This window comes from Nematolebias whitei, chromosome 18 (assembly GCF_014905685.2).
Source record: "Nematolebias whitei isolate Nwh7 chromosome 18, NemWhi1, whole genome shotgun sequence".
NCBI classification, from domain to species: domain Eukaryota; kingdom Metazoa; phylum Chordata; class Actinopteri; order Cyprinodontiformes; family Rivulidae; genus Nematolebias; species Nematolebias whitei.
The window spans coordinates 31,622,034-31,636,417 of NC_056515.1; the positions used below are offsets into that span (position 1 = coordinate 31,622,034).

At 38.0% G+C, this 14,384-nt stretch overlaps 1 protein-coding gene across 1 annotated transcript in view; it reads right to left on the reverse strand.

Moving 5' to 3' along the window:
• Window positions 1-14,384, reverse strand: part of exd3 (exonuclease 3'-5' domain containing 3) — a 73,564-nt gene that overhangs the window by 53,095 nt on the left and 6,085 nt on the right. Inside the window, exons 3-19 of the mRNA XM_037692646.1 lie at window positions 13,262-13,326; window positions 9,311-9,472; window positions 8,905-9,090; window positions 8,735-8,788; window positions 8,487-8,626; window positions 7,906-8,012; window positions 7,749-7,822; window positions 7,594-7,632; window positions 7,320-7,486; window positions 5,280-5,433; window positions 4,998-5,196; window positions 4,810-4,919; window positions 4,495-4,678; window positions 4,159-4,331; window positions 2,493-2,711; window positions 1,147-1,200; window positions 903-1,034 (exon numbers count right to left, since the gene is read on the reverse strand). Coding sequence (XP_037548574.1) covers window positions 903-1,034; window positions 1,147-1,200; window positions 2,493-2,711; window positions 4,159-4,331; window positions 4,495-4,678; window positions 4,810-4,919; window positions 4,998-5,196; window positions 5,280-5,433; window positions 7,320-7,486; window positions 7,594-7,632; window positions 7,749-7,822; window positions 7,906-8,012; window positions 8,487-8,626; window positions 8,735-8,788; window positions 8,905-9,090; window positions 9,311-9,472; window positions 13,262-13,326 — 2,219 coding nt within the window. The remainder of the gene's footprint in view (window positions 1-902; window positions 1,035-1,146; window positions 1,201-2,492; window positions 2,712-4,158; window positions 4,332-4,494; window positions 4,679-4,809; window positions 4,920-4,997; window positions 5,197-5,279; window positions 5,434-7,319; window positions 7,487-7,593; window positions 7,633-7,748; window positions 7,823-7,905; window positions 8,013-8,486; window positions 8,627-8,734; window positions 8,789-8,904; window positions 9,091-9,310; window positions 9,473-13,261; window positions 13,327-14,384) is intronic.

Genomic DNA, 14,384 nt, shown 5'->3' on the forward strand with positions numbered 1-14,384 from the left:
CCTGGGTCTACTTTAGGGCCTCCCTCCATCTGGACATACCCCAAATACCTCCACAAGGAGACCACAAGGAGGCCACCAGGAGGTAGACTAATTAGATCCTCAAACAATCTTAATCGGTTACTTTCCACAAGTAGTTTCTTTTGCTAAAACATAAACAGTGTGAGAAAATAAATGTTTTGGTTTTCATATTTTATTTTTTTTAGTTCTCACTACCACAATAATCTGATACAACACCCACATCACTGCCAGCGTCATAACAATCCCTTTTTCAATCCATCTTTTCGGTTCTGTAAGACATTCCTTAAACCTAAAAAATAAAAAGAGTCCAACTGCTATACAATAACATTTTAGAGTTGTTAACATTAAGAGTGGAAGTAAGCTAGACTGCATTCAGACTGTACAGTCAAAATGGTTCAAAATGTTCCCATTGCTGTCTTGTTGACATTAAAGCAAACATATTTTACCACCTAATAACTTTCTTTCCCATCATTATAAACTCATCTCTTCTGCTTTCAGTTTGCACAAGACAATAATAAATAAAAAATCACCACAAGCTTTGTTATAATTTGAGAACACTGCAATTTTTTAAAAAACCACAAAATATTTCCTTACTATTAGTTTTTTTAGAACTTCCCTCAAATAAAGAAAATCTTTTCCTCTTTCTCACAAACTGCCGAGCATAAACCAAAATGCAAAGCAGATGTATTATCTAAACAAATGCTTTTGTCACTTCTAGTATCATCTCTGTCATTAGATTGTTATATTGTGACTTTATAAACATTTGAGCAGTAACGTTTTTCCCATGTGAGGCTTCACAAGCACCGAACTCCACCACCATTGAAGGTCATACACTGAACACCACCACACTATGGAAATGCAAACACTTGGGCAAAATGGAGTACCTGACAGCGGCTGAATATGTCGTTGGGTGTAGGCTGAACGTTGAAGTGTCTGAGGACCCGAACAGCCTGGTCTCTGGCTTTTTCTGAACAGTCCAAGGACAGGCAGTGACCCTCACCCACCTGGGAGCGCAACTAAGTGAAGAGAAAAGAAAAAAAAACCACCTGAAATGCACTAACAAGCAGGTACAAAAAAACACAAAATACACAGTTACATTGATTTTTACTTGAATTTATGTGCACTTACAGTTTGATATGGCTGTCCACATGTGAGGATGACACGTCCTTCAGATTGTGCCAACTGAAATAAAGGAAAAAAGACTACACATTAAGTTACTGCAAAGTTATTGGGTTTCTATTAGGGATGCAAGATATTGGATTTTTGGCCGATACCCAATATGCCAATAGATTAAAAATTATTAGGCCGATAACCAATACCAATACAGATATTTTTTCCCCTAGACCTACTTACAGAGACTATATAGCTTTCTTTGCTGTGGAATTAAAATACTACATTATTCAACATGGCCTTTGGATGGATGTACTGCTGGTGAGGATTTGTTTCTCCGCAGATGACTGCTCACTCGCTTTCCTTTCTGGCCACCATGAACTCGTAATGGTCAGAATGGTGGTTCTTGAGATGCTTAATTAGGTTCGAAGTGTTGTAGGACTTAGTTTTCGCTCCTCCTCGCATCACTGACACTGAGCAGTCATTGCAAATAGCAGTTCTGCTATCAGTTTCTGACACTAAAAAACTTCCACACCACCGACATTTTCACTCCTTCCTCTCCAGCCGTGATCAGATCAGGTAGACGCACGTGATGTCATAACGCTGTGCTGGCGCTGCAGGCATCCTTGTCACTGGGTTGTCACACAAAAACAGCAACTTACATACAGTATGTATGTATATATATATATATATATATATAAAATAGTGCCTTTTATCTTGGTGAGTTATTTTGATGGAATGACCGATGTCCGATATTTAACTTTATCGTTAATATCGGCCGATACCATGCCGATAATATCGTGCATCCCTAGTTTCTATTATACTGTAGTAACAGTACCACACAAAGGAGAGCTGGTAAGACAAAAGGTGTGCAAAAATAAACTAACATTACGTCAGGAAATATTTAGAATTTGAGTTTCATCGTCAGAGACGAACCAAAGTCAATTAAAATTCAGTGTACATGTGGCATCACAGAACTTTAAACAAATATGGAATACTTTAACATTATAAAATCAAGAAGTCGTAAATTTTCAGAGCCAACATTAGTTGTGGAAATGAAACACACTAATATGACAAAAATAAACTTTTTTGGGATCGGATGCAGCCAATAGTAGTTCATTTAATAAACGTCTCCTTTTGTTAAAGAATTGTTCCCACCATTATGTTTGCATGAATTCTGCAGCATTTTTCAGAGAAAGAATGTTAAATTTAAAAAAATTTCACTTTATTTTTTTAAGATAATCATGGATATAATCAATATTGGTTGATAAATACCATCAAACTTTTCTTTTTGTTAGCTACTGCATGTTTGTCTTGTTTGTGTGTAAGCGTGCATATTAACTCTTGGCAGATTTCTAACAAACCTTTGCTGCAACTCTGTGATCATCCGTGTTCTCCAACATGACCACGTCAACCCCCAAACAGCGCAGATACCTTCCGAGTCCTTGCAGCATGTTGTCACAAACCACCCGCAACTGCTGGGGGGGTAGAGGCAGGGAAGCTTCGGAGGGCATCTCGCCACACAGGAGGCCTTTCTCTGTGTCAGAACGAGGGGGACTGACCTTTTGAGCCCCCTGACATTCCTAAACGGACAGAGGGAATAATGTGATACTTAACTGATCCCCATTGGGGGGATTGTCTTTTCACTTGCACCACAGTTTAGAGAGGTCACAGCACAGGGTGAGTCATACAACTGCACCCCTGCAGCTGATAGGAACTAGTGAAGTGTCTTTGTCAAACAAGCATTGTCCCTCCTTGTAGGCTAGATGCTCAAACCTCTGTGCCTTCAGCTGGAGGTTCTCTGTATTTATTCACAAGTCACGTAAAAGGTCAAAAGTTATCACAGATGTGAGAACCGTCACATTAGCACAGTTGCTCTTCTTTAGGCACTTTCACAAAACAGTTCTATACAAAATAGCTGCAAAGACCAGTCAGTCTTCACGCCGCTGTTAACAAATCAGTAATCAGTCCACTCACGTCCCGCATAGACGTGAGCTTTCAGAAACAAGTTTCACGGAACATGAAGCAGAACTCAGCCGTATTGATGTGGAGCACAACACATGGACGTCTCCCTCATACCATTTTATAAACGTGACAAATTACCTTGGTTAAGAGATCTTTGTGATTAATCTTACATCCTTGAGCTGCAAAACCATCTTATCTTTTCACGTCAACAGTTATGACTGTCACTACCACCTTTGGTAGTTCAATGGTGAATCAAAGGTGGGTTGGCTTTAACCCTCCTTACTCTCACCGGCCATAGAAAATGCATCCAAGTCCCTGTTTGAAGTGTTTTGCAAAAGTGCCTTTCAAAATCAACTGTTTTTGATTCAAGATTACGATTCGTAAACCTGAAGACATCATAAACGCTCCTAACAACTATGTGATGAAATGCCCTAGTGTCATCTACATAAAATGGATGTTTAAAAGTTTCTAACAATCATACATACATTTTCCTTTGTTTGCATAGGTACATATTTTAAATTCTTGGCCACAAAATACCACAAATTTATCAATTTGGCAATATCAGCATCACGTCCACATGATTCAGTGCCCACAGCAAGCACACAAAAAGTACTGCGAGTATCATAATATCAGAACATGTGGGTTTACCACAACGAATATCAAAATATTCAACAACAATACATCAATTGCATATTCTACTATTATCATGCAGATCCACTGTGCAATTAATGTAGTTTAAAAGATGCTAACCAGGTGAAGTAATAAATTGTGGTAGGAGATGTTAAACTAGCTCGATGCAGGAAGCATGTGGCTCATTTAAAGATGATGGTGATAAAATAAAACAGAGCAATAATGTGAAATAAAAGTTAAAAGAAAAGAGTTAGAAAAATATATTAAAACATTTTAGGTTTAAGAATAAAAACATTTTTAAATAGGTTTATAATCTATGAAATGTCTTAGCATTTATCTCCACACCACCGATACTGTCCACCAAGACCTAACAAGAATAAGCTAACAATTTTGACAGCCACCATAGTAGTGGACAAATGGCAAGTGACCCCTAACCTCTTTGCCAAGTGTCTGCTTAGTCTTCTTGCCCTGTTTTTCCTTCTGCTTCTTGTCCTTAATGGTTTTTGACTGTTTTGAAGAGATGCTGTGAAGGTCAGCTGGCAGCCCGAAGCAAGCAGGGTTACTGGAGAGAACCGAGTACACATCCAGCAAACAGTAGGCATCTGCCGCTAAAAAGTTAAGAAGCACGAAAAAGAGCGAGGAAGAGGGGGTGTTACATTGGTATGCATTTTGTCAGGGGATAACAAAATAATCTCTGATACTCTATGGAGAGGAGAACAGCGGCCATCTGGCTCCCTGTCATTGTCTGTCTGTGCATGCATAATGCCTTACCTGCATATCTAATTTGGCTAATGCGTAGTGGACGCTTCTCCCAGTTGGACATCTGCTCTGTCTTGTCCAGGGGCCTTCCCAGGACCTGTTGTACCAGCAGACTGAGGCCCTTTTCTGCACAATCCTCCCCTACTAGTACTTCTTTAGGGCCATTTTGAGCCACGTTAACCTTACCACGCTGAATCTGTAGACACCACAGCAGAAAACAAATTTATAATGTCCTGAACATTTTTGCATGATGCTCTCAAGACAAAATGCTGGAGTTAATTAGGAGCCCATTTGTATGAAGATATGTGATTGATGAGATACTGTTACCGTTTGGTGTACGTTAAGAAAATCAAGCAGCCCCTTCATCTTCAGTGGGTCCACTGATAACTGAGGCCAGGTGGCAGAAAGACACTTTAGATCCCCAGCCATACCATAGCCTGCAAAACAGAGTCCTAAGTGGTTAGGTTATTAATGGACTAAAACTTGATAAAATATTCACTTTGACTGCTGCTTACCTAATTTAAGAATATTTTGGTCAAAAAACAAGACCCTGATGAACTCAATTAGGTCCAGGTGTTGACAGAATTCTGCTACAGACAGGTCTAATAGGAAAACTTGGTCATGAACTGCAAGCTGTATGAGAGCTACTTTCTGAGCAGAGATACCGCCAAATGTTGGCTGCCACTCCATGTCAACTCCTACAACACTACTTCCCTAGAAAAGACAATGAAAACATTATTCTTTAGAAATGCTGTAAAGAACCTCCACTTTCAGTACAATTGTTTCATTCTCTGTACCTTTAGGATAATGGTTCGACATTGGTGGAGAGCTTCTAGCGTGTCCACGAAGAGAACCTTTTCTTTGGTGAGAGGCACCTGGTAGAACTTCTGGCAATGAGACTGAGACGGCACCCACTCTTCATTTTGTACAGAATCAGTCGAACCTTTCTGTCTGAGTAGACGGGAGAAAATTTGAATTTCTTGGAAACTTGGAACTAGGCCTGTCACAATAACAAATTTTGCTGGGCGATTAATTGTTGATAATATTGTTTGAAATTTAACAATAATTAATTGTCAAATTTTAGAAGAAATGTTGATTTGTTTGGTGTGTAGTGCCTTTTTTGACCATCTGATGGCAGTATAAGACTGTTTGAATCAAAGTATGGATAGTTGAGCATCGTGTCTCTTTAAGAAAAATGGGAGGGAGGGCCCTTGACGTGACATGGTGGACACTCTGTGATTTGAGCTTTTTAGCATAGCATTTTTCACACAACGCTTTTTAATTTAAAAAAAATCTGTAAACAAGTTCTCAGCTTCTTTTTGCAGAGAAAGACAACTTTTTACACAAAGGCACAGGTTTCAATCGTGAATTTTGGAGCTTCAACAAGACGTATGTTTTTTCGGTCGGCTTGTTAGCTTAGCTCGTAGCTGAACTTAGCTTAGCTGCTTTTACCGATTAATAAATGCGATTTTGGACGGTTAAAATGGATTTCAAAGAGAAAAGTGAAAGGGAGGGGTCAGTAAAGAGCACTGGAGTTGAGTTTTTTTGTCATCCAGTGTCTTCAGTAGAAAGAGAGAGACACAAAGAAGCGATAAAGCCAATAAATGAAAGTAAGGTTGATCATTTTCATTCATCATGTGATTAATTGATGTATTGTTTATTGTGACAGGCCTATGTCTGAGATGCTTAAAAGTAATCTGACCAAACACCTTTGAAATGTGATAATCAAAGAAACAGACTTTCTATCACAACTTAAAAGACATAAAGGATCCTAAATAGCTTCGAAAAGACAAATGTTTTTTTTCTCCGAGGTCTGCCTGTTAGCTTAGCTTGTAGCTTAGCTTCACAGCTTAGCTGCTTTTAACGATCCAAAAACACGATTTTGGACGGTCAAAATGGATTTTAAAGAGGAAAAAGAAAGGAAGGGGTCAGTGAAGAGCACCGGAGTTGAGCCGTGTCTTCAGCAGAAAGAGAGAGATATGAAGAAACGATAAAGCCGGTAAATGAAAATGAGGTCAATAATTTTCATTCATCATGCGATTAATTGATTTATCACGACAGGCCTACTTGGAACTTCTTCTTTGTAGTTGTATAAATATGAAATTTTTTTTTAAATATGAAAAGTTACAACAAAAGTGGAATATTAAAAATATACACTTATCAGCCATGATAATGTGATTTCATTACAATAGTAACTGACTTCCTTGCAAGACAGCATATTGCTCATATCCTTGCAAGCCATCGTTTTAAATAAGGAGCTTGCATCATCAATTGTTGTTCAAAGTATAATGATTGAAATGACTCTCAGCTACTACCACTCCAAATTTTAGCTCAATATCTGTAAAAGTGACTAAGTTAAAGGCACTTTTTGTGTTTTCTGACCCAATATGAAATTAAAAAAAGGTAAATCTACTTTTAACTAAACAGAACCATGACACAGGGGAGTTTGTAATATGTATTAAAACATATAACTAAATTAATACATAAAGTAATACCTCAAAACAACATTTCATATACATTTTACAAATGACACACTTATTAAAGCAAATCTATGAAGATACATCCTGAATGAATTGACATAAAATTACAGAGGTTTAAAAACATTGTGTGTTTGTCAACAAAACTGGAGGGTATACTGAATTTACTTAAATTACTATATGTAATCAAAATATAGAAACAGTAAAACAAGAATTTGCTTCAACTGTGCTGAACAGCTGTTTCTTGGAAAAAAAAGAAAAAGAAACAAGAAAATCTGACTCTAGATTTTACTTAATTTTTCATTTGCACACTCTCAGTTGTGTAATCAGACATATTTATGCATATTTTGGCTAACTTACTGTAGATCAGGTGGTAGGCTTTGTTGCTTTTCCCATACTCCTATAGGAAGTTGATTTCTGGGAATGTTATATTTGAGCGACCACTGAGCGGCTTTCTGAAGACCACAGTACTTTGTCAACATCTCTACCAAATGGACCTGCAACTGGGAGTCATTTCCCACTACATACTGCACATGCATGACACAAAGATGGAAAATTTAACATCTTGTGTAACTTACTGATGTTACAACATTAAATACAGTGAAAAACATTCTTGCATTAGGGCAAAACCTGCCTGCATGTGATCAGTCCAGATTTCCTCCTTCATGCCTTTCTACAAAAAAAAAAAAAAAAAGTTTGATATCGTCATTTTGCATCACAACCTTGCTCTTTAAAAAAATATTTTTACGGCATGCAAACCATCAGTGTGATTGTGCTGCACACACTTACTTCCACAAATGTCTTATACATGAGGAAACGTAAGGCGTCCAGTCTTCTTTTATGCAGAGCATTGGGACACAGTCCTGTGTTAAAAAAAACACATTAGATTTATCTCTTTCTGTTGGTAAAATAAATAAGATGCTTAAAATGTTTGTGAGGTACCCACTTGGGTCAATTTCAAACTTCTCTATGAGTCGTACAACATGTTTTGTGAGCATTTTGGGCTGGATCTGGGCTGTGTAGTTTCTGGACAGAGAGATTCGAGGAAACTGTCTGTAGGAGCAGAAAAAACACACAAACACGTATTTAGGGATGCATGATATTGGATTTTTGGCCGATATCCAATATGTTAAAACTTAGTTGGCCGATAACCAATACCAATACTTTTTCCCTAGACCTACTTACAGAGACTACATCACTTTTTCTGCTGTGGAATTAAAATACTACATTATTCTGCATGGTCTTTGTCAATTTGGCCTGCTGCCAAATGCAGATGCCAAAAAGGGGGCTGAAAATGAATGAAGATGTAACACTATATAAATATATAATACATATATTTTTAAAAAAACAGCACGTTTTATATCGGTGAGTTATTTTGATGGAATGGCCAAATATTTAACTTTATCGCTAATATCGTCTGATACCGATATGCCGATAATATTGTACGTCCCTACTTGTATTTATAAAGAAACAACTTGAGGAAGATGCCTGCAAACACAAAGCCACACATTCACACAGGTAGCATACTTCCTTATGTCTTCAACGATGAAGTCGGGGTGGCACCAAGAATCTAATAGTGTGACGAGTTGTTGTTCTAGCTGTTTGTGGTCTCTGACAAAAGACTCTGCTAATGACAACTTATCCTGCAAGATCAGTGGTACAACCATCTGCAGAAAAAAACACATTCAGAAATCTGATCAAAGATTTCCACATCTCACTTGACCAAAGCAATCATTACAGCATAGCTACATATTAACCCAAATGTTTTGTCTCACCTCTTCCATGTTTAGTTCATTTTGCAATTCCAACTTTATGCTGAGGACTGTGGCCTGTGGAAAAATACATTTAAAAATAATCTTGTTAATACTAATTAGAGCTTTTAAATCCTATTAGGATATGCGTGCAGTTAAAAATAAATTCAGCTTGTATCTCAACAAGCACTCACTTCTTTATAACAGTTGAGAGCCTGCAGTCGGACAATATGCAAACGTAATATGGACGTGTCCACGGACTTGAGCTGGTAGATGGTAACGAGACTGTCCACAAAGATGGGCTGAGTGTCTGTTAGTAAACCAAGAGCCCGTCGCTGGAGCGCCAATGCTTGATGTTCAGAGAGTGAACTCAGGTTTACCTGGAGTGAGACACAAATGACAAGAAAAGCAAACAAACATACAGCTGAAAGGCTATTACGACTGTGTATGTCTGAAAAATATATTAATTGTTTAAAAAATGAAATATAAAATTCAAAGAACTGAGGAATAGTGCAGTTAAAAATTAGCAGATGACACACGGCACTCTGGAGTTTTAAAAATAATCTAAAACAACAGGACCGAAACAGCTGACTCATCTACCTGAGGATGTTCCTTTATCCATGTCTGGAATTCCATGAGAATTTGATAGCCCAGGGTGTGGCTCCGACCGATCTGTTTGCCTGGACAGCACTCCAAGATTGTTAGCAAGGCTTCGAGAGGCTCAGACAGCTTTGAAAATCCCTGAACGGCAGTCAGACGGAGCTGTGTGTTGACAGTGGAGGAGAGAATGATAATACTATAATGTTTAAGTGAGAACGCTGCAGCTTGTTTGTGGATTCTTTATAATTATGCAAGTCATGACTACTTTGTTGTATATTATTACCTACTGAAATTACAAATAAAAAATAAAAAAGGAGGTTAAAATGCAGGCAACCGGCAATTAAGTCACTAAAAAAATCATGAACAAGTGGAGGCAATTTCTTTCCTATCTCTTTCTCATCTAAGCATTCAAGGTTTGAAGCTGATTCCAAAGGGGGCGAGTAGATCTGGCAGCCATTTCTAAAAATCAAAATCATTTGATCAAATGAGCTGTTAGTGCAAGTACAGACAGAGCGGTATCACACTGAATAACTTTGCAAATTAAAAAAAAAAGACAAGATGTCTGGAGACACCTTAAGAAGATGACTATCATAAGAGTTTACGTATAGTAAAAGAAAGAACAATTCACAATATCCAGACAAGCAAAGGACTCTGAGGTAGACATAAAGGCTACTAAAAGAGAAGACTTCAAAAGAGGGTGATGCATTGGCCTCACAAGGTGAAAAAGTTTTACGAGCTTCGAGAAAGAACAAAAATACCACATTTCACTTTGCAAAAACAAATCTGAACAGATCAACGTTCTTATCAAATGACAGCAGAATGACAGGAAGAAGAATGTATGCAATAATCTTACCATACATGTCATCACTCAATGGCATCAGCAAATAGGCTACAGAGATTTATTTTGGCTGAACCATGTTTTAGCTCTGCAGAAGAATGCATACAGAACCTATACCTTTAGTGTAAACTCGAACAAAGTCAGGAGCACAGCTAGTAGAGGCTTTGCAATGACAGTAAGATGCACAAGTGACTAAACACTGTACGATTCACGTGCTTCAAAAGTACTTCACAAATACTCCACACTTGCTATTTGTGTAGCCAGCATGTCAAAAGTATATCTGATTTTCTATCCATGTGTGACAAGCGGTCTCCGTTCTGTTGCCATCACTGCTGTTTGCTCTCATGATAAGGTCGCAGAGGCAACAGGCACAGGAGAGACACCCAGACATCCCTTTCCCAAGCAACACTAAGGTGCTCCCAGGTCAGAGAGGATATAGAATATAGCTGCTATCATCATCATCATCATCATCATCAGAATCAAATTCCTTTTCCCTCCGTTGTTTCAGGCTGAATTTCTTGTGATTGCTCTTCAGATTCTCTTTGAAGATCCAGCAGACATTATTTTTGCTCCTTTCTTTCTGGATGCAACTTTATAATATTAAATATTGTAGTTTTTACCAAAAATATATATACATTGTTCATTAGGTGAAAGACTGAAGGTCTTTTAGGTGAGAGAACTGAAGAGAGGAGATGGGAATATAAGGAGATGGGACATAAAGCAAAGAGGGAGGTAGCTAAGGCAATGTGAAAGGTGTACATTGAGTTGTATGGGAGGCTGGACACTAAAGAGGGCAAGAAGAACTTGTACCGATTGGCGAGACAGAGAGATCAGGCTGGAAAGGATGTGCAGCAGGTTAGGCTTGTAAAAGATAGGAATTGCAATGTTCTGACAAGTGAAGAGAGTGTGATGGGAAGATGGAAAGAGTACTTTGAGGAGCTAATGAATGAAGATAATGAAAGAGAAAGAAGAGTAGAGGTCATAGAAACTGTGGACCAGGAAGTGGGAAAGATCAGTGAGGGTGAAGTCCGGAAAGCTCTGAAAAGATTGAAGAAGGGGAAGGCAGCAGGACCTGATGACAAACAGGTGGAGGTTTGAAAATGTCTTGGAGAGATGGCAGTGAGGTTTCTCATTAGGAGGACAAGGATGGATAAGATTAGGAATGAGATCATCAGAGGTACAGCATAGGGGTGGGCGATATGACTCAAATATAATATTGTGATATTTCAGAGCATTTTGGCGATAATGATGAATTTTGTGATATAACCAAAAAAATAAAATAAAACTGAAATCAGTTATTTGTTTGACAAAATTAACTTAGCATGTTGCTTTGCAGAATTCCATAAAAGCTAAAACAAAACAACAAGGCTTAATTGTACTGAAATTACTTTACTTAGTAAATTATTCAGTCTCAAAGTATAAAAATAAAAAAATTAAAATGATCCTTCTGGTATTTAGATTGAAAAAGTCTGCACAAAATACAGAACAGAAAAAAAATCCACCACAAAAACTAAAGTGCAGGTGCAGTTCCCAAATAAACTAAATAAAATTAAAGCTCAAGATCTGTTGAGCATAAATGTAACCTACAAGAAAAATATGTTGCCTTTAAATGAGGTATAACTTCCAAAACTTGTGACAAATGCTGAAAACAAATTAAATGCTGCCCGAAAGGATTGCTGATCAGAACAGCAATCAGCCAATTTCCCGATCCTCAGGAAAGTAGCTGGTCTCGAGGTTTGAGCTGCACAGTCAGACTCAGGTAAGGCTCCGCGGTCCGACTTGATCATAAATCGCCATGTCAACAGAACTGAGCTCACAGTCTACCGAACCGTGCGCACCCCCGCCCCACTCGCCTGCTATGATGTAGCTCTAAGTTAGCAGCGCGCTAGCTAAAAAGCAATGTCTTCCCTCACGCTGACCAGCTCAAAAACTGTCGGGACAAACAGCGCCCAGCTCAGACGAGTCTGTTCATGCCTTCACCTTTACAGTTTGAATATCGCTGCGTAACCCACGTGAACGTAATCCGCTGACCGCTGCATGGTGGGGATGATGTATTTAAGCCATGAAATTAGCATATCATGATACAATTTATTTTCCCAGGCAAGTTTTTTTTTTAATCGGTATTATCGTGAACGATATGATATGGCCCAGGTTGAACAACTGGGAGATAGAGATAGAGAGGCCAGACTGAGATGGTGTGGACAGGTCCAGAGGAGGGACGGTGGGTATATTGGTAGAAGGATGTTAGAAATGTAGCTGCCAAGAAAAAGACAAAGAGGAGATATATGGAGGCAGTTAGAGAAGACATGGAGGTAGTTGGAGGGAGTGAGATGGAGGAGGATGACTGGCTGTGGCGACCCCTGAAGAGGGAAAAGCCAAAAGAAGAAGATTAGGTGAAAGACAAATGAGTTATGTTGTAAACATGCTGTGTACCTCTTATACCCACTCTCACACTGCGTCACATGCAAGTGAACAGTGATTATACCTAACTGCAAACTACTCACACCACAAGTGCAGTCAGTACTCTCGGTACACAAGACTAGTCACAAACTCCAAACGCACTAATCATAATTCAGAAGTTTTAAAAGACTGAAATATTCCAGAGTGAACTCTATTTAACCTGATTATATCAAAACATTTGGTAAAAGACACAAAAGAGTAGCTGATAAACAGACGATGATTTAGTTCTCAGTGCCCATCAGACACAAAGGTTTGTGAAGTTTTTGGTTTTTTTTTTGGTTTTTTTTTTTGGGGGGGGGGGGGATTTGAATAAAAATGCTAACTCTTGTATTAGAAACTTCATACAAGAGAAAATAATATCTGTGTGAGAATGCCTTTCACAGTGTCTTAATTGGCAAAACAGATGTCATCCACTCAATATCCTCCTCTCAAGTTCATTCAGAGCAACACAAATTCCTTCCTTCTGACAGACAGTCTGGTTTCCTCATTAACACACACACACACACACACACACACACTGGTGAGCTTCATTTAAAGATGCTGGGATCCCTCTCTGCTTCTTTCTGTGCTCTGTGTAGATAGGCACCACTGACTCTAACCAGACGCACTGATTATTGCATGGGTGGAAACGACACTGTGAAAGTGACTCTTACCATCTGCAGATCCTTCTGGTTCCATAGTTGAAAGAGCTGGTCTCTCAGCAAGGCAGGGTCAAGACCTAAGGGGATCACACACACAGGTGGGGTTTCCGTTTACATTTCCACTACTTAAGACCAAAAAAAAGTGATGGTGGATTGTTTTTTTTTATACTAATTTAAATAAAGTTCTAAGGTTGCACTGTAATACTACTCTCTTACAGGTAAATATCTCAGTTACAATAAGCTGCTCTCACAAAAAAATATAGAACAGCTACATTTGTGTACATTGCAAATTGTTGCAGATTGTCTAACATTTTGCAAGGATGAGTGCTTCACTTGTTCACTTTCTTAATACAAACAGTCTACATGTGGTGACAGACATCACAACATTTCTCAACATCTCACTTGATGATGTACACATACGGCAGTGTTGATTATGCTCCCTGTGTATGTTGTTGTAGTGGCTTGAAATTAAATTTGCTTAAAAAAAAATGTACAACCAAAAAAATCTAATTAAAACAATAGTACTTTTAAGACATCTTGCTTCCCATCTGGTGAGCTTTCTCAAATGGAGCTCTGAATGAGAAGCTACAAAAAAACAACAGCTATCACTAGAATATAAAAACAACAATGCTCTAAAGAATTATCACCAAAATCATTCAGTTTTCATCAAGTTAAATAGCAACTGGTGATTTTAGTACACATTTGAGTCGTTTTATGCAAAAAAATATACATTTTTTGCAACTAAAGCTGACAGATAAAATAAATAATGAGGTACATTTCCTAAAGTGTGCTGGAGTTGAAATATAAAGTAGTGTTTTAAAAAAGACACAAAATGTATGTTATGCATTTACAAAACTCAAATAAATGTATCTACAGCTTAAACTATCTTAAACTAACTGAGGAATGTGGCACCATTCCAAGTTGTTTTTGGGGTGTTGATAAAATATTTGATTTTGTTTGATAAGTAATAATAATATAATAAGATACTATAATCCTCAAGGATGATGTGCATTTAAAAAAGGCATGCTTTACAATTCAAATGAAGGTTTTGAAAAGGGATGGACGGTATGGTCAAAACTTTTATCATGATATATTTCTGGACAATATGGTCAAAACTTTTATCATAATATATTTC